Here is a 21,827-nt window from a genome sequence, read left to right on the forward strand (position 1 = left end):
AACTAATGAATCCTTAACTTTGAAATAAATATGATAAAATGTATACTTTAGTTTTTACAAAGAAAGATCACACTGGAAATATTGTTAAAATTTTAATTGTTGTTGTAATTGTATAACCTTTTTAATAAAATAGCAAAAAATCTATATATACAAGGATAGATGTAAACAAAATCTTAAAAGGTCAATATAAGCCTTCACTTTAAATTATTTTTATTGTGTTTTATTAGTGACACATTTGGGTAGAGAATATATTCCAAAACTTTCTGAAAATACAGTATGAGAACAATTAACCGCACAATTACTAGAAATGTTTACCTTGGATTTTATACAATTTGCAAGCACAATTTGTGGAAAAAAACAACAACAACTGTGTTTCCAACTTTGAACCAATTATATATATATATATATATATATATATATATATATATATATATATATATATATATATATATACATATACATATACAGGGAACTACACTGCGACCAAAATGGTCGCATATGCGACCTTTTGAAATGCCATTGCGACCCTAATTTTTAATTGGTCGCAAATGTATCACTGACTATTTTTGTACCTACCTTATGTTTTAGGCAATATGCTATGATTTACTATGAGCATTTGTTAAAACAGAAATGTGTATTAAGAATACGTTTTATGACGTTTTAAAAAAATAAAATAAATACAGCTCGTGAGTTTCACGTTTCCATGGTAATCAGTCACTTGTGCATCACGACACGCCCATGCTCGCACCCGCGCTGAATCCATCATTTTCATCATAGACGTCGCAACAAGTTCAAAACGGCAAAAACGCTTCAAATGGCGTCCCGAAAAAGTCAAGCACTGTAAGTTGTCATGTGGTATCCGAATTGTGTTGCACAATGATGAATAACACTGCCTATTTCTCGAGTTGAATAATGAGCAAGTTTTGTTGGAAACTACCTGCACAAACGTGCGCTTATTATAGTCTTTTTTTATTCTTAATGTCTTTTATTTTCACAGATATGTAATCAAAGCCCTTCAAATTAGAATAAAGATGGTGATTGTTAGAGCAGACATTTATATATTAACCCTCTGGGGTCTGAGGTGTTTTTGGGGTCCTTGAGATGTTTTGACATGCCCTGACATATGTGTATGTATGTATATATATGTGTACATATACATATACACACACACGTTTGAAGAATTTAAAAATGGAGTGTAATTATACCTTTGCCATTAATATGTTTATAAGCAACTGAAAAAGCACAAATGTCAGGGCATGTCAAAACATCTCAAGGACCCCAAAAACACCTCAGACCCCAGAGGGTTAATATATAAAATAATATAATTATATATATTTATATACATACATACATATACATATATGTGTGTATGTATATATATGTATATGTATATATATATATATATATATATATATATATATGAATTTAAAGACATTTTTAAATTCTTCAAACGTGTGTGTGTGTGTGTGTGTGTGTATGTATATGTATATATATGTATATATATTAGTGATGCACCGAAATGAAAATTCTGGGCCGAAACCGAAACCGAAAATTTAGGATGCACTTGGCCGAAAACCGAAACTGAAGCCGAAAATGGCTTCTTTTAAAAACGTATATATATATTGCTTGAATTGAATGGATCTGAAATGAAAAATCACAATATAATAATCAAACTTTTATTAACAGTTACATAACAAAACATAAAATATTTTTAACAATAAATATACATAATTATTATTCTTCAAGTTTTATGTTCCATCAAATAATATAGTTTTTTAAAAATTGTGCAAAAAAAATCCACAATTTTGGAGATTTTTTTAGAACAAATGTTACATATTGTAACTTTGGTGTCCTCTCGTATAGGGCTGTCATTTTTGTGAAAAAAAAAATCCTGTTCGATTTTTGAGACATAGGCAAAGTGTTCATTGAATCGTTAGTAAATTGCCTATATTTGGCGTTGATCCGTTTTCAACAGCAAATATAGGCAAATCCACGGACAACTAAACAGGCATTAGGACGAACGTAAAGAGGGCGCTTGAGACGCGCATAAGTCGCGCATAAGTCAGCAATGTGGACTGCCATAACATCAATGAAAAACATTACTGGAGGCTACATATTATGCACTATATTATGCAGAAATAGGCTATGTGTGTGTGTGTGTGTGTGTGTGTGTGTCAGAACCTGCAGTTGCTGTGTGACGCGCGTTCGCTGCGAGCGTATAGTGACGAGCTGGACGCGCTCCGAGAGAAGGCCGTTAAAATCGATTCCCTATTTTCGTTTTCGAAACTTGTGTTGGTTGGTCCGATCGATTGTGCAATAAGTGACAGCCCTTTGACATGCTTAATCTTTGATAGGCAGACGCGTGATAACAGCTCGACCGTGAGTGAAACCTAAGCGCTTGCGCACGGATGGGAGGGGCGGGTGACATTCATTTTCGGTTTACGTTTTCGGCTGTTTTTTTTATTTCGGCCCGAAACCGATAATGCCATTTCGGCCGAAAATTTTCGGCGGCCGAAATTTCGGTGCACCCCTAATATATATATATATATATATATATATATATATATATATATATATATATATATACATACATACATACATATACATACATATACATACACACACACACACACACACACACACACACACACACACGTTTGAAGAATTTAAAAATGTCTTTAAAAAAGCTAATAGTTTTCAAATAATTAGCTAATTAGCTACAATATGTTGGTTCTATCACTTTATTTTTTTAAAATGCATAACAAACAACCAATTTCACATGTAACAAGAAACCTGCAAATATTATAATGCATTTTAACTTTATGAAACTATTGATGTATTATAATGTATATTACGAATAAATGTATTATACATAAGGCCTTTAAGTGTTACCGTAAAATGTAGCTAGTAATATAAAAATATGGCAAATGGAGCACATTGAATAACTCACAGCCCAGGTCTTGGAGAGCCTGAAGATGGGGGCGCTCTGTAAAGCAGACACTACCGCCATCACTGCATGGAGATTATTCATGTCACATAGTTTCTGCAGGAAGAGAGAAAAAAGCTTAACAACACATACAAATACAATCACTTAAGTAGAAGCACATATGTACTGTATGGAGAGTTCTTACCTTTGCTGTTCTGATATAGAGGCTCATCACTTCTGCTCTGATCTTCAGGGTTTGAGCATGAAGAATCTCCCTCACCACCCAGAAACTCACCTAAGATTAGACAAAGCCATAAGAGAGACATTGATAACTGATCAGTACTGCCATAGACAAGACATTTTTCGGTACTGTGTAGACTATAGTCACACTTAAAGCGTACATAATCCTTTTTCCACATGCGCAGAGACACTGCACCAGTGGGGTCATATGCATATAACAGCAAAATATCTGATTTAGAACAGATGAGAGTATTGTGAACTGTTCATCTGTTGTTGTTATCGTTAAATAGTTTTGACATCACGTAGTAAACAGGAAGAGAAAAGACAAGGAGAGAAAATAAGAGAAGAGACAAGACAAGAAAAAAAACAAGTGTAAAGGGATGAGACTTGAAGAGAAGAGATAAGATGAGGAGGGACAAAATGAAAAAAAAAACTTGGTGAGACAAGAGTAGAACGAGTGGACAGAATGAAAATAAACAGGGAATGAGACAAAAAGAGACTTAGAGGAGACAAGATGAGATGATATGACAATGAGAGAAACTGACATGAGAAGAGATGAGACAAGAGAACCAAAGAGAACAGAACGAGAAGAGATTCAGGAAGAAAAGTGACAAGGCGAAAATAGAAAAGACAAGAGAATAAAGATGAGGTGAAAGTAACTGAGATGATTAGAGACGAGACAAGACGACAATTAGAGACGAGAACTGAAGAGAAGAGAATGAGAGGAGAAGACAATAGTGGTGGGGGAAAAATCGATTCTGTTAAGTATCGCAATATTTTGCGCACAATTATATCGATACAGTAGCACAAAGCATTGCAATATTTAATTATAAAATTATCTGTTTTACTTTCGGGTTTTCTCCGAGTTTACTCTGATAATTTACATTCGCGTATTACATCCACAAGGTGGCGCTTGTTGCGCTGCTTTGTTGTCGTGCATTAAACAGCAAATTCAAATGAAAATGGCTTCACTATCACAACCGGTTGTACGAAACGCTCCGTCTTCTTTCAAATCGAAAGTGTGGGTAAATTTCGGTTTTCATCAAAAAGCAAATAGTAAAGACTTTGACATGTGGCACGCTATATGCAAGGAATAGGAATACCACATGAAAATTAAGTACTGTGGGAATATGACAAATTTGAGAGTCCATCTGGAGTTAGCGACCAATGAGGAAGTGAAATGACCCAAAGTTGTTGTCCTACCCCCAAATCAACGCACCTTGGACCAAACAAAAATGATAAAGTTACCTCCAAACTCCGAAAGAGCTAAGAAAATCACTGAGGCGATAGCCTACTTAATCTCCAAAGATTTACAGCCTTACAGTGTGGTGGAGAACGAAGGTTTCCAGAATCTGCTTAGCATACTGGAGCCCAGGTATGTGATCCCCTCGTGTAAATATTTTACCGACACTGTCATCCCCAAACTCTACAGCGAAGTCAAAGATGAGGTAAATGAAACTGAGTTTAGCCGAAGGAGTAGCTATAACGTGTGACGGTTGGTCATCAAGAGCTACGGAGTCGTACATGACCATAACCGCGCATCACATCACGAATGAATGGCAGCTTTTAGCTCATATTTTTACAAACCAGGGCGATGCATGAGAGCCATACTGGGGCCAGTGTGGCGGAGTTGCTGAAAACAGCAACCGAAGAGAGGGGTATCGCTAACAAACAGATTGTTTTGGTTACGGACAATTCGTCCAACATGGTTCTGGGCCGCGCAGGTGAGGGGCTACCTTCACGTGAAATGTTTTGCCCATATGCTCAACCTCGCTTCACAGTGCGCACTAAAGCTGCCTGCTGTCGCCAGGTTACTAGGAAGAGACCGGCGCATAACCACTTTTTTCCACCGCAGAACAATCGCCAACTTCATGTTGGAGCAAAAACAAAAGCTTCTGGACCTCCCCATTCACAAGCTCAAGACTGATGTTGTGACCCATTGGAACAGTGGGTACGAAATGCTTGAACGTTTCTTGGAACAGCAACCAGCGATCTGTGCTGCTCTGTTGTCCTCTGAGGTCAGGAGGTCAGGCAGTGATATCTGCACCCTCAACGAAAATTACATTACAGGCGCTGAGGACATAATGCAGGCACTTCAACCGATGTTAGTAGCCACAAAAAATGACACACGAGAGACAATGGGGGACAAACCAATTGTGAGGGACATCAAACAGGCAATAAGTCAAGATCTGCAGAAGAGATATAACACTGTTGAAGAAAAAAAACACCCTCCACACAGCATTGGCCCTGGATCCACGATTTAAGTCACTGCTTTTCCTGACCACAGATGACATCAGTGACGTTTATTCCAGACTGGTTGTAGAGGCAGCCAGCCTTCAGGTAGGCTTTATTGAACTAATTTATTACATTGTTTAAATAGTTATTTTAAAATGTCAGAAAGTATTTAAAAATGCTATATTATTTATCAGATTTTTTTTAAAACCAAGCCTATGTTCATCTGGTGATTAATCTCTATACTGGTTAGCATTATTTTCTTATACCTGTTTTAATGGAAAATCCGCAATTGCACTGAGCATTCCACAGCTATTTCAAACCTGAGATATGTTTTTTCTTTTAACATCTATCTAATGTTTCTCTACAGCCCACTATTAGGCAAGAAGAGACCAGCAGAGCCCCACAAAAGTCAGCATTTTCCCAAGCTGAAGAGGAAGTGAAGAGATACCAGGAGGCTTCTCCTCTGCCACTAGAAGAAAACCCCCTCAACTGGTGGAAAGCTCATGAGACAATGTATCCTTACCTAGCCAAACTTGCTAAAAGATACCTGAGCATTCCAGCCACTAGTGTGTCTGCTGAAAGGGTGTTCTCCACTGCAGGAGATATAGTAACGGCCCAGAGGAGCACTTTAACATCTGAGCATGTTGACCAACTCCTTTTTCTAAACAAAAATGCCAATATTCCCAAATGACTTTTGGTTGATGACCTTGCAGCCAACAGGACTGGACTCTAGAAGTACACATTTTTGCTTATTTTTTTCAATTTGATTGAAGCCCTAAGTTACTCTTATTTATATGATTATTCTCAGGTTTATGTTACTCTATTATGTCTGCTTTATGTTACTCTATTGTATTTAAATAATTTTAAGTTATGTGCTGAGAGCTCACCATTCATGTGAGAGATCTCCTATTCAGAGAATAATTACATCCTGTCCTGTAAAAAGGTCCTGTGTTCTGAATGTTCAAGGACAAAGTTTTTGCACTACCCTCCTAAGTTTATGCATTTCTGTTAATGTGTAGAAGATAATGTTCACAGAATTAAATGTGACATTTGAAGTGAGTTGAGTCTTATTTTCCTCATTTGTTGTAATGCCTTTGAATAATATGGGGGACATGAATCGCAATATATCGCAGAATCGAATCGCAATACTTGCTGTATCGCAATATGTTAAAGGACAAATCAAGTGAAAAATGAACCTAGGGTTAATTAACACATGGTTACCGAGTCAATCGTTCCCTGTGATGCGTTTTCATGAAAATCGAATATATAGAGTTTTATCTTTAAAAACAGATTAGCTCATAACACTAGTATATAGGGCATAGAGTAAGTAAAAGTAAATCGCTAGTTAATACCACTAACAAGGCTCAAAATAGCCTCACACTAACACGGTAACATAATGAGGGTACTTACATACATTACGCGTTGACATGCAGGAGCCATCTTGGAAAACAGTCTCGACTAATCGATTTTCACTCCAGAAGCACTAGTCTCTGTTGCGTTCAATTTTTTTATTTATTATTATTTGTATTTATTTTTCTCTGTTACGTTCAGTGCTTTCTTCCGGAAACAACGGACCATATGAGATTCCAAGTCACAGTTCATATCACTTAGCACGGCGTTCGTTGCTCGATTAGTCGAGACTGTTTTCCAAGATGGCTCCTGCATGTCAACGCGTAATGTACTGTCTTTATAAAGTATCTTCTTATTAAACTGTCTGTACACTTACAAAGTTCTCAATGCTTCGGTTTGTATGTAAGTACCCTCATTATGTTACCGTGTTAGTGTGAGGCTATTTTGAGCCTTGTTAGTGGTATTAACTAGCGATTTACTTTTACTTACTCTATGCCCTATATACTAGTGTTATGAGCTAATCTGTTTTTAAAGATAAAACTCTATACATTCGATTTTCATGAAAACGCATCGCAGGGAACGATCGACTCGGTAACCATGTGTTAATTAACCCTAGGTTCATTTTTCACTTGATTTGTCCTTTAAGAATCGCACTAATATTGAATCGTGGACCAAATATCGCAATACTATCGAATCGTCACATTTTTACCAATTCCCACCCCTAGAAAACAAGCATGGAAAAAGGACAAGATGACAATGATTGAGGAAAAGAGACAAGGAGCAAATGCAATTAGAGGAGCTGAGACTGGAAGAGAAAAGATAAAGAGGGACAAAAAGTACAAGAAGAGACATATGAGACAAGTGAATGAGAGGAACTGAGAGGAGAGGAGACCATATGAGACAAGGGGGGAACATGTGGAGAAGAGGACAAGAGGAGAGGAGTCTGAAAACTGGAAGAAAAGCAACAAGACCAGAAGAGAACAGACTAAGAAGAGACAAGAAGAAAAGACAAGTGAGTGAGAGGAATTGAGAGGAGAAGAGACAAGCTACAAGATGGGACAAGGCAAGAAGAGAATGAGAGGAGAAAAGAAGCAAGGAAAAGAAAATGAGACTGAGGTGTGACGAGATTAAGATGATAAATGAAGAGATGAGGAGATAATGAGAGGAAATGAAGACAACACGAGGCAAGAGGAGAATGACCAGAGATTAAACGAGAAGCAAATGGAAGAGAATGAGAGGAATTGAGATGAGATGAGAAGAGACGGTACTCACGACAAGAAGATAATGAGAAGATATGAGACTGGAATAGAAGAGACATAAAGAGAGCAAGACAAGACGGGACAAGAGTAGACAAAAACAGAACCAGATGAGACAAAGAGAGCAAAGAATGAGAGGAGATGAGACTGGAAGAAAAGAGACTAGATGAGAATATTAAGGACATGAAGAGAATGAACTAAAAGGAGACAAGAAGAAAAACAAGAGGGTGAGAGGAATTGAGACACGGCACAAGATGAGACAAAACAAGAAGAGCATGAGAGGAGAGGAGAAGCAAGGACAGGACAATGAGGGGAGATGAGACTGGAAGATAAAAGATGAGAGGAGGGCACGGGACTGAGAAGAGACAAAAAAGAACAAGACTAGATGAGACAAAGAGAACAGAGAATGAGAGGAGATGAGACTGGAGGAGAAAAGACAAAACAAGAATACAAGAGAACTGACTAAAAAGAGACAAGGAAAACAAGAGGTTGATATGAATTAAGACAAGACACAAGATAAGACAAGACGTGTAAGAGGAGAAAAGAACAGAAGCAAATAAAGGAAAATAAGAGAAGATTAAACTGGAAGAGAAGAGACAGAAGGAGGGCACGGGACAAGACGAGGCTGAGTGGAGACAAGAAGAGAAAACTGAAAGAAACTAACAGAGTGAGACAAGAAAAGAACTGAAGACGAGAAGAGACATAATAATTTAAGGTTCAGACGTTATGTAACTGCACACATGGATTGTTGGAACATCACTCTTCATCTCTACCCTGCTCGATCTCCTCCAACCCCTGCCAACCTCAGCCCCCCCATTTCTGCTGTTGATTTTCCAGGCCCTTCCTTCCCGCGTTTCCCCCCCTCTCTGTTCTTTCCCACATGTCTGATACTGGGACACACACACAGTGAAGTCATTGTTGCACTATCTCCCCTGCTGTGTGTTCCCGTGTTTGTTGTTGCGAGATTGGATCACAGCATCTCTGGATAAAGCCGGAATGCCCCGAACCAGTGGAAAGGACTTAAATCTAATGACTAATGAAAAGGCAGCACAGCACTGCAAACATTTATACTCAAACACACAAGCACAGAGCAAAAACTACATCTCATTCACCTCAGCAGTTGTATTACACACACACCTGAACCTGAATTAAACACAAGGAGGAAATCATTTTTTTTGTCTGATTTTGAGCCTCTATATGTAAAACTTGTCCCACATACTTTATTAGAGAATTTTCCATGTCCACACTCATTTTTTCATTTATAAAAAACAAACAAAAAAAACAACAACAAAAAAACAACAGACCTTATGCAAATTTCCCTAGCAAAAGATAACCATATGTGCCTAATTTTGAACATCTGTTAGTGGGTAATCTGTAAGGTCTGTCTGTGTGTGCATGTGTTTTTATACCCAAGTTTGCTTCTTTTATTTCCTACATTGAGTAGATATAAATGCACTCCATATTTGTGCATGACAGACCAATTTGTTGGCTAAAACTGTTTGTGTGCAAGTCTTTGAAGTGGGTATATGGGGTATAGCCGGAGAGAAACAACAGAAAATCAAGTACATTTATAGAGAAAGCAATTTCCAATGTTTATAGTCACATAAACATTAACATTTCATTGTACACAATAACAGTGAACTACACAGTACAACTGAACCAAATATATAACTGATTAAAAAAAAAAAAAAAAAAAACTAGAATAGGTTAATAAATTTAGAATCATAGCATTTATTTCATAGATTCGTACCTGCGTCTTTTCAGAGTCTCTATCTCTATTAACAATGAAGCTGTGAGTTTAATTACTTCAAAATAACGACGTAACCCCTTCGTTGCTGAGAAATATAATGTAGTGATTCAGTAGTGAATCAAGCAAAGCTATTTTATTACTGAAAGTCGTGGGGAAGAGTTGATAAGTTTCTGTGCTAAATAACTACTAAATGATGATTAAGCCATAATTCACATGATGGAAAAAAAGTATGCATTATCAACTAACAATTACATGATGACAAATCTACAGATGATCAGCTTACTGCTGAAATATAACAAAACTACTGGTGTTACAAAAACCACACAGCCCTCTAGCACTGACACACAGACATGCATATATAATATAATCTCTCATATAAACAAACAAAGTTTGCTGTTAGGTGACATTAGATTCCAGCTAACGTTCCAGGTCTGTTCTCGCATATCCAAGCATCATCCTTCAGAAAGTACATTTGTGTTGGCAGGCGAGTGAGTGTGGGTTCCTGAACAGCCGTTTTAGCCGTTTTGAGGATGTACGTTGAGAAAAGTTTCCACAGAACACAAATTCCTCGATGATATTCTCATATTTATTACAGAGTGCTGGCCATATTTTCAGGGAAGAGAGTCTGTGTCTGTAAGAGTGTGTTTAAGTCTTATGGTGAAGATTTTGAGGTGTAAGAAACAACTTCTGCTTTGCTTATAAACTTTATTCAACGATAATTCCCTTCTGGTTACACACTGTCAGCTTCTGCCAATGAAGCAACGATTGCACACAGAAACTTGAACACACTCAGAGGGGGCCACATATTTCTTCAAAGGCCAACTGGATCAAGTCAGTGTTTCCCAACCCCGTTGTGTTTCCAACATCTCTACTCAGACCTCAGTGCGGCGATAACCTCTTCAAACATCCCATTACCTGCTCACATTAGAGCCAAAATGTCAGTGCAAGTCCAGTTTCCCACTTGTCTTATTCACCTGAAAGTCACCGTGACATACAATCACATTTATGCAGAGTGTGTTTTGTTAGCATGGAGTCCAAATTCTGTTAACAAGAACCTTGACAGCGACATAATTTTCCATCCAAGCCAATCCAAGGCAATAAAGTCAAGTGATTTAGTCCAGAAACATACGCATTGGCAAACACAGGCGCTAATGCTCAGCCAGCACATTACAAGCATGCCAGCTTGGGAAGTTGAGCCACTACGGAGGCCTCCGCCACTCGTGACCTGAACACTAACCCGGACCAACCCTTTTCTGCACTCTAATGCCCAATCCCTTTGAATTATAACACAAAAAGCCCTTGGAAACCTTATTTTCCCTTTTAAATATTTGCACTCATTTTATTTGAAACAAACCAACTCTTGAATGCATGTGGCCACAGAAGCAATAAACATGTTTCTTGCCGTAGTAAACCTGCAGACCAAAAAGCTAACCGAGTATCATTTTGGTTGGAAAAAGTAGAGAAGTAACATTAGATACAGTAAGAAAAAAAACAATAAGAAAAAGTGTGTACTTTTTTTAAGCAAGGAAACAATAAATTGATCAAAAGTGGCAAAGTTTTGCATTGTTACAAATATATATATAAAATAAATATATATAATTTATTTATTTATATCAATTTTCTATATGATTATGAAAACAATGCATCACATTTTCTCACAAAAATATAAAAAGAAAAATGTTTTCAACATTGGTAATAAGTAATGTTTCTTGAGCATGAATGATTTCTGAAGGATCATGTGACACTAAAGACTGGAGTAATGATGCTGAAAATTCAGCTTTGACGTCACTGGAATAGATTACATTTACATATTGTACATATGTACATTTTCAAATAGAAAGCAGCTATTCAAAACTATAATAATATTTCTTTTAAATGTGTTTACTGTCTTTTAACTCTAAACCTTGTAACAGTAGTACAAGCATGTTTTTTTTTTTTTGTATTTAGCTTCTTGATATATTACAAAGGTCACAAAAAGGAAGAGAGAATAACAGATTTACATCTATATGGTCTGTTCACTTGCCTTATTTTCCCTAGTCTTTTTTAATTCCATTCTCAAAGAATTACATGTTTCTTCAAATCTTTATTACCGTTTATTCATACAAGTCATTGTCAGAAAAAATAAAATGTTATTTAAACTGTCAACATGTTTATTTAACTTGCAACCAATAGGACCACAATGGCCCTTACACTGCATTGACCCTTGTCAAAGTGCCAAAGGCCCAACACTACACATATTCGCTCAAACAGATGCTTAATTGCAGGTCCAATTTTGTGGATTTCAACATCCTTAGCTGGAAGTCTACAGTTAATACCTATGATTGTTAGTGTCAAAGTAAGGGGGCAACAGCAAAAAGTGTCTGTGGTTTACCTGGTTAAAGCGTCGTGTAAAGGCCACAGCGTTCGGCGCTGAACTGTGCTTCTCCTTCTTGTTCCAGCCACAACTAGAGAGCTCCTGAAAGAAGAAGAAGAAGAAGAAAAAAGTTACGTAAAACAATCGTTTTCCAGCTGGTTTGTGATTTGAGAAACTGGACGGAAACAATCAAGTCCACCAAGCACAACAGGAAAAAGCGAGTGGTCCACAGTGCCAAAAACAAATCAACTCGGGACACCTGAGATGGGGTGAGCATCGCTCATGACCAGTGACCCTAGAAAGCAGCAGTAATGGGGCTTTTAACAACATAAGTGAATCTTTCCCGGTCTATCACGCTTTATCCACTTAATTTTGCATCTAAACACAGGAGTTATCTCAGACTTGGATGGCAATCATCTGAAAATTGTGTTGATCCTCTGCCTCACTCGCATGGTGCAAGTAATTGACTGAATGAGAATGGAAAAGCTTTTAAATAATATTTAACAATGTGTATTGGGCAGCAACATCACTGGATAAACATCAATCTGACACGCTAAATCTCTAAGACACGAACATGAAAACTCTGACTGTTCTGTCATCTAAGAAACGATCTGTTAGCTTCAAGATTAAAGCCGCCGTTACAGTCTAATATACGACATAATAGCCACACTTGGAAATTCATATTTGGAAACTCCCGTCCATAATTATGCAACCATGCGTTATGTAATTACGCTAAGCGTTCAGACATTTTCCAGTAGAGAATCCGTTTCAAATGAGTTCTTAGCGCCATTAAAACACAAAAACAAACTCTGATATGCATTCAACCACACAGAGAGATTTAGTTCCTGTCAGTAAATGGGATTTCGTAATGGGACTTCAGGAAGAGTGAAAGTAACCATCAAACATATTCATCACGATTGTACGTCAGGAATGTACCCAACTTAAACTCAGCACCAATACAACCGCAATCTCTCATATGAGGTCGCACTAGCAAACAGTGACCTAACGAGTCCGCAACCTGTGGAGGTAGCAGCTTAGCAACATACACAAACACAGATGTGAGTATATGGGCCAACACACACAGAGCTAAAGCACCAACAACCATCAAGAAACGCCAATTAAATCACTTCTGCTGAATCAATTTCTCCATGTGTAACAAATCTGCCGAAATAGAGCTTGAGCCCCCAACTTCAGGATCTGTGATGAGGAAAATCACCTGCTGAGATTTAATGAAATCAACTGCTACCCAACTAAGAGAACAAAACAAGGTTAATGGCTGATTTCAGTTCTTCTTCTGTGATGTAATGCATTTCTGAGACCAAGGTAGAACTGAACTGAACATAATTGGTCCAGCTGGCCAGTTGTCAAGGTTACTGTTGAGTTCTTCAAAACAGTAACAGGCTCCAGATGGTGGTAGTGTAGCCTAATGGTAACATTTGGACTTTATTTGTTATTCGTAACCAAAAAAAAGTTGAAGGCTACAACTCCAAAAGAGGGATCTTCCCCACAAACAACACTATTTTATTGCATTGCCTAATCCATATTGTATGCTAAAATTGCAAGAGCCTTCTCAAAATCTGATTGGCTGTATTTACGGATACATGCAAGGAAGATCCAGTTGCTGGATCTGCCAAAGTTTGCAAAGATAAATGGCATCAAATCTTAGAATTGTATAAATTTAATACACGTTGATCTTCGGAATTTTCTACTTTGTTCTCAGGAGCCAGTTGCATAAACATAGCCATTATGTTAAGACTGTGTCTTAAGAGTATGACCAACTAGCAGTTAGTTAGGGGTAATCAGTCTTTTTAGAATCAAATTAGACTAATCTACGTTTTTATGTAACTGACTTAAAAAGTCTTAAAGAAAAAAAAAATCGATGACTAACTTGTAAGTAGTGTTGCTTTCGTCAACGAAAATTATGACGAAATATTGTCGTCAACGAACCGTTATCACCTGACGAAAACGAGACGAGACTAGACGTAAATGCATGGTCATGTGACGATGACTAAAATACATGTATAATGCAATATCGTTGACGAATAAAAACGAGACTAAATGTGGTTTAAAAAATAAAAACTATGCTAAAATGTCTCTTCATTTTCGTTGACCAAAACGAGACGAGACGAAATGTAACGTCACGACGAATGAGAGAGTTGTGCGTGAACCCATAGCTTTGTCGGCTTTAAATTCTGGATTGCGATCTGGTCACCCGATTATCAGCGAATTTAACCATATATTACTCCATTAGTTATTCTATTAAAATGTCTCATTGATATATTTGACACATTCATAATCATTACTTTTGCTGGTTCTTTGTGACAGCTGTTATGTGCGTTATTGGCAGCGTCTCTTGTTACATGAACACGTCACCGCATTAGCGCCAGAACATGGAGATTTTATTTTAGAGTATAATCGCACAACCTATTCGATATTTTATAATTAAATAAACTAATCGAATATCCAAAAATCGTGACTCATCCCTGCATGGAATCTCTTGTTTCTTTTCCCAAATCTTCACTCACGTCACGTCTCACCCATTTTCTAAAGGTAGCCTATTATAAACGTTTCTTGGTTCACTTTTAATTAAGCCTATTATATTCGTATTCTTTACTGTGGTAAAGTAGAAAAACGCTGTAGGACAGATAGCCTACATTTGTACTTGCATGTCAAATTCTTTTTAACACAGTTTGTGCTTGTTATATTAGACATTGGGCGCGAGTTTAGTTGTAAAGCGCGTTTGACACGTGTGGGTGATTTTTAGTTTCACTTTCTCTGGCAGCGCAATCTCAAACACAGCCTAAATATCTTGCCCTTGTGGAGGATAAAATTCGCTCTTCAAACCAATTTACATCAAGTAGAAAACACGAAGATATCATAAAGAGATCGATATCTTCGTGTTTTCCTGCTCGTGTCCCACATCCCGCTCAAAGCGCAGAGTGCATCGCGTCTTTGTGTGGAAATATAAAACGAGTTTTTTTTTTTTTAATAACCCCCCGAATATTAAAATTTAATATTATTTTTTAATAATAATACCGCGGTGGTAAAAAAAACCTGCCACCGTCACAGCCCTAAATATAGGCCTACTAAATAGCCTATAATAAGATAGCCTTGTTTGAAATTATATATTGACTGGGTTAAATAGAATCGCATTACTAAAAAGAGACTAAAATACAATTTTCATTGACTAAAACTAGACTAAAATGTCATCAGTTTTCGTCGACTAAAACTAGACTAAAATGTCATCAGTTTTCGTTGACTAAAACTAGACTAAAATGTCATCAGTTTTCGTCGACTAAAACTTGACTAGACTAAAAAGAGTATGAATGTGACTAAAACTAATAAAAACTAAAATGACAGCCTGACACAAAGACTAGACTAAAACTAAAATTAAAACAGGCCGCCAAAAACAACACTACTTGTAAGACTATTCTTAGCAGTTTATGTAACTAGCCCCAGCAGACCTATTTATGTCCTATTTAACGTATTTACCAATTCTTAAAATAAATTAACAACTGATCAGTCAAACGGTCGCTTCATGTCTGGTTGGGAGGTTCTTTGCAAGAAAAAGGTGCAAAGTGGACCATCTGATACAAAACAAAAAACAATATGTTGCATTATAGCGCAATCATGTCAGGGGTCATGAGGGCAAGGCAAATGGAGGGATTTTGGCAAGGATACCAGGGTTTCACCCCTCCTCTTTACCAGAAGTGACATGGGATTTTTAAATGGATTACAGAGAGTCAGGACCTCAGTTTAACATCTCATCTGAAGGATGTTGCTTGTTAAACTATAGTGTCCCCATCACTATAATTGAGCATTAGGACCCACACATACCACAGGGTGAGCGCCCTCTGCTGACCTCTCCAACACCTCTTCCAGCAGCAAACTAGTTTTCCCAGGAGGTCTCCCATCCAGGTACTAATCAGGCTTAACCCTGCTTAGCTTCAGTGGACAACCAGTCTTGGGCTACAGGGTTATATGGCTGTGGCTCGAATGCAAAAAGAATTAACCAAGCATTTGAATCAACAATTGTGCAATTAGAAAATAATTTCCCTGACAATAAACTAGAAAAAAAGTATTACTCTAGTATCTTATTCTGGCAGTGACCAATTGAATAATGTACATAGAACTGAACCCAGAGAAACCCATGGATTACAGCAGAAACAAAGGAAAAAGACAAGGAGTTTGAGGGGGAAAATAATCTTCTGTGATTCTCAGTTTCATAGACATCAAGCCTTCACACAAAATCAGGAGGAAGTTGGTTATGTTCACAGGGAGCGTTGCTGTCGCACAAAAGTCTTTAAAGCAGTGGGGAGTCCATGGAAAGGGGATCATAGCAGTGTTTTATGTTCCTTTTCTTTCGCTTTCTTTTATGTCTCTTGAAAAGGCTTTTACTCTCTCTAAAATGAAACATAATTTTAAGATGTAGCAGCATTGACATATGTAAGTGCATTTGCACAGACGCCCACTAAAACACACCAGAACAGCCCATCATGCCTTGAAAAGACCAAATCATTTGGCAACTTTCTAGCAGTTAAAATAATTTAAATGCATATTCATGCATTTTTTCCAGACTGAAAGAACAAAACAAGGCCGTTCTAAAACCAGTCCGGGAGGTATTCCTGGAAACTGATTAGCCAGCTGAGAATCATGGATAAGATAATGGGAGATGAGCAGTAATGGTGCCAGAGTTTGGCAGGGGTGATTTAGTGTAGGCTACGTCAAACGATGACCTCAAGAAGGATTCGTGATATGACACTAATTCACTGTACATGGAAACCTGGAGCTCACCCATCTAACCACATCTCAACATCATGAAAGGAAATCAAAGAAGGAATTTCAGTTGACAAGGATGTGGACGTCTCCAGCCAGTGCTATATCTATATATATAAAAACATACATAGATTTAATACTATTGCTCACAGATTGGGTGGGGAACAGCAGAGTTATTTTTATTTTTATTACTCCATCTAAATATTGCATATAAACATTGTGGTAAAAATCCAATCATTTCTCAAATTAACCTAGTTACTGTCAAGGTAATAATAATACTAGTATTATTAATTGTTATTATTATTACCTGACAACAACTGTAGAATAAGTTGATAAAAGGTTGGTTATTTTTAATAATAATAATAATAATAATAATAATAATAATAAGGCAGAATTTAGGCAGATTTCATCAAAAATATCTTCATTTGTGTACTGAATTACCTAATAATAATAATTATCACTATCATTATTATTATTAACTGCTAACAACTGTAGAATAAGTTGAGAAATTATGATTATTATTATTATTAAGGCAGAATTTAGGCATATTTCATTAAAAATATCTTAATTTGTGTTCTGAAGATGAACGAAAGTCTTGCGGGTTCGGAACAACATGAGGGTGAGTAATAATGGCAATTTTCATTTTTGTGTGAACCAACCCTTAAACAATAAACACTCACAAAAAGAATTTGTGAGTGCTACAAACAAATCCAAACTCCACAAACAAAAACAAACTGACAAACAGACTGTGGTTTGCTTATATTGTGCATTAAGGAGAAGTTTGCAACAAATCTAAAAATGTCCTTTCGTGTTCCCCAGATAACAGCATACAGGTTTGGGAAGACATATAGACAAAAAAATAAAAAAAATAATGACAGAATTTACATTTTTGAGTAGACAATTTTAAACAAAGTTCCTAAAGTTAACTAACACCACAAATCCTACTAGCTGAAGTTGGATTAACTAAGAACATAATTTGCCATTTCTGCTCGCGGGTCTGAAACAGATGTTCACCTAAAGATTATAAATCTAAAACAGAACACTTTCACAAGAAACTCTCTCTCTGCTGCAAGAGGTTTTGCCTTGTAAAAACGGCACAAGAGGGAAAGTGAACATGCCATATGTACTGTCCATTAATCTGAACTGCTCTATAGAGCCTGCATCAGACGGCATCCTGCCAAGAAAACGCTATTAAACGAACTGCACAAACGGGGGAAGATGGGGGACTTCACTGGGGAAAAGATCTCCAACCACTGTTGCAAAATAGAGACACACAATAGAGAGGAATTGACTAAATGGTTCCACCACTTCAACCATCAGTTTTGGGGTCACTACAAGTAACGCGAGTAACTTAATCAGATTACTTTTTTCAAGTAACTAGTAAAGTAACGGATTACTTTTAAAGTTACTTTTTAAAATAAGTAACGCTAGTTACTTTGTTTTCCCATTTATTGACTGACATCTCTCCTGTCCCCGTGTTAAGAGAAATTGGGAGTGTATATGTAGAATTTAGAAACCCTTGTTATTAGCGACACCAGTGGCTGTTAAGAGAACTGCAGCCATCAACTATTGCTCATGCTCGCACTTGTGCACACGTAACATACAAGATACTGAATGTGATTCAATGCCCTGATATACTCACGGCGAAGTTCTCTTTCGTTCTTCACTAAAGTAAAAAGAAAATACCTTTGCAGTGATAAACTGTTATCGAACAGTCAACACATGAGGTGATTAAAATTACACTGTTAAGAAAGCATGTTTGCGACTATAGACTAGATCTGGCTATGCGAGACTATAGTTTGAATGAATCCCTTTTCTTTGCATGACACACTGACATTACAGTACAGAAGAGCTCTTTCGGCATTATCATTCATTTCAAGTGTCATTGAACGAAAGAGGCTATCGGGAGCGCGAGTAAATGTCACATCCTTTTGATTTTCATGGGAAAAACGTCCTGAGCTTTTAACGAAAATCTCGGGGAAGGTCTTGTTTTTTTAAGTTCCGTTAAAAGCTGTTCACACACTGCCAATAAAAAAAGCAATTAATACATTAAATTCTTAGATGCTAATCTATTATCCTTCAAACCCGTTGAGAGTATTTAAATTAAGGAACTGTCATTCTTGTCAGCATAAACATGGCAAGCAAATTTAATAATTAATAAAACAATTTAAATAAATAAATGAACAAATAAATAAATGTTTATTTCTCCCCGACATTTTTGTAGCCAATTGTTTAAATAACAGAGACAATGGATGTAAAAAAAAAAAAATAATAAATTAAAAAAAAATCTTAACATAAAGTTGTATGAAAACGTGTATCATATCACAGGCAAATATCCATTTCTTGTAATGTGAAAACCTGCTGGGCCCTCGTCCATGTTTTTTTGCATTTCCTGTATAGCAGAACATGAAGACAGAGTGCTGGTATTAAGATAATCTCTCATGTTATGTATCATATCCATGTGTCGGGATGACTGCCATGTGATCTTTGCAGCTAGTTTGTAACTGGCTCACGTGTGTCTGCAGTGGTCTTTCAGAGACCCTACCAGCATTCTTCACAATAGTACGTATGCAACATTTTGCTCCGTCGCAGCCAAAAACGGCCAGACTGAACGATAATGTGCGTCATAGCCATGAAGGCCAAAGAAACCCACTGGTTCCTCTGTTAACGCTTACAGATGCATTACAGAACAACTAAGAGGGACGATTTTACAATTGAACATGGATGTGCAATATTCATGTCGCTCTGTGTGAGCAAATTGATTAAAGATGCTGATCTATTATCCTTCAAACCCGTTGAGAGCGTTTCCTGAGGCACTCCTGCGAAAGGAAACCACAGGTTATCAAACGCTAAACTAAAATCAGCATCTTTACCACATAAAAGTTAAAGGGATAGTTAATCTAAAAATGAAAATTGTCATCATTTACTCGACCTCATGTCGTTCCAAACACATATGACTTTCGTTTTTCAGTAGCAACACAAAAAGGACAAGTAATGCACCATGTCCAAGTTGCCCTTTTCCATACAATTAAGGTAATATAAAAATGAAAAGACACTATTAAAGGCAGGGTAGGCGATTGGTTCCAGAAACATTTTTTGTTGCGCTGGTTGAAAATCTTTTCACATCCTGATAGCAATCACTAAGTTAAGTGGTCTAAATGTGTATATATATACATACATATATATATATATAGGCTGGCGCTCCGCACACGTACATCACGCACTGCGCGTAGGGCACCAAGTGCTTGGGGGGGCACCAAAAAATCTGGGTCGTGAAAAAATCATCACAATGGGCTACTAGTATAAATAACAAATAAAATATGTCTAAAGCATGTTAATATACAAAAGCAATACAAAAGTAATATAGGCCTAGACCAAATTAGTCGAGAAAAAGGTGAATCTCCTGTGCCAGTCTCCCTCTGGTGCCCCCCTTCCCCACCTCCCAGTGGTCTGTTCGATTATGCCTCAATCAATGTCAAATTTGGCAGACACCGACCTCAGACATGGCCTCGAAAAGGCACCAAGAGTCGGGGGCGGAAAAAAGAAAAAAGAAGAGACAGCGGGATGATGCTCGCGCGTCGCTTGCAGGTAAGACAATGTTTTAAATAAAAATGTTAGTTTTGTAGCCCTTGCGTGTATGCATGTCCAGGGGCGTCGCTAGTAGTGCAAAAGATCCGGGGCTTTAGCCCTGCATGTTGAGTCTTTTATTTTAACGGGGCTCCGGGGGTTTCTCCCCCGGGAAATTTTGAAACTTGGGAGCTGTTAAAGATGCAGTTAGTTTGTTTGAGAAGGAAAGGAAGGCCAATCGTTGGGGTTCTCATCGTCATATCTGAATGACAAATAAAGCTAATTTTCCCCCTAGGTAGGCTATTACGTTACAGATGTGTGCATAGGCTATTAGTGCAGAACGTTCCCTATTGTAATTTCTTCGCTTCAATACAATGTCTATCTGCCTCTTGATAAGGTGAACTTTAGAAAAACCCTGCAACTGAACGTGATGTGATTTTGCCAAATTAGACCGCTTAGATACGTTTTTTCGTTGTTGTTCTATGCGGTCATTTTCAAGAGGTTCATAGGCCAAGGGCGACATCTGTTGGTGAAACTGCAATTAGAAAAAAAAACCCCACAATCTCAGTGTTTGTATATTTTCATATTCATATTTGAGTTGTCAAATTATGTACAGAATTATTATATTGTGCCTCATCAGACCTTTGCACTTTTAACTTTCTGTGTTTACATTGTTCAGTTCCAAATCTGTGTTTTTAGTAATTGTGGTGGTATTTGGTATTTATAATTTTAACCTTTATATTATTTATTTCTTTTCATGTTTGGTGCCATTGTTAATGTAAAATTATTTATTTGCAGCAGTTATTTTGGAAGTAAAGAGAACCTAACTAAGAAATTCTGAATGGTTGTTATTCCTTTGGTGGGTGGGTGGTTGGGGGGGCACCGCAAAGCATTTGTGCTTAGGCCACCCAAATGGCTAGCGCCGGCCCTGTGTATATATATATATATATATATATATATATATATATATATATATATATATATATATATATATATATATATATATACACACACACACACACACACACACACACACATCATCTGTGGAAGGCGTAGGACCATAAAATGATTACCAATCATTGCAATCAGTCCAATCAATGCATACGATGTCCTACCTGCCTGTCAATGTATGCATTTTAATACCTCCGCCGCACACCTGCTCACGCAGACTTCACACATCATCCGTGCGTTTAATGCTATACAGAACTAGACAGATGTCAGTCACTGAGCACCGCAAACAAAACAGCAGTGGCCTTTTACAGTTCCTCCTGAACCAAAACAACCAGCTTATGCTGCGTTCACAACATATCTACTGTCATATAAGAGAAACCTGTGACGTTACACTCGGAGCGGTTCGTGACTCGAGTTTATGTG

General features: G+C 37.3%; 1 protein-coding gene across 3 annotated transcripts in view; it reads right to left on the reverse strand.

Annotated features, from left to right (window-relative positions):
- ralgps2 (Ral GEF with PH domain and SH3 binding motif 2) overlaps positions 1–21,827 on the reverse strand; it is a 141,403-nt gene that overhangs the window by 59,212 nt on the left and 60,364 nt on the right. For all 3 annotated transcript variants that reach the window (XM_084090291.1, XM_084090290.1, XM_084090289.1), the window contains exons 6-8: positions 12,129–12,212; positions 3,132–3,221; positions 2,951–3,043 (exon numbers count right to left, since the gene is read on the reverse strand). In XM_084090291.1, coding sequence (XP_083946417.1) covers positions 2,951–3,043; positions 3,132–3,221; positions 12,129–12,212 — 267 coding nt within the window. The remainder of the gene's footprint in view (positions 1–2,950; positions 3,044–3,131; positions 3,222–12,128; positions 12,213–21,827) is intronic.

The sequence above is a fragment of the Abramis brama genome (assembly GCF_963993115.1).
Source record: "Abramis brama genome assembly, chromosome: 18".
In the NCBI taxonomy this organism is placed as follows: Eukaryota; Metazoa; Chordata; class Actinopteri; order Cypriniformes; family Leuciscidae; genus Abramis; species Abramis brama.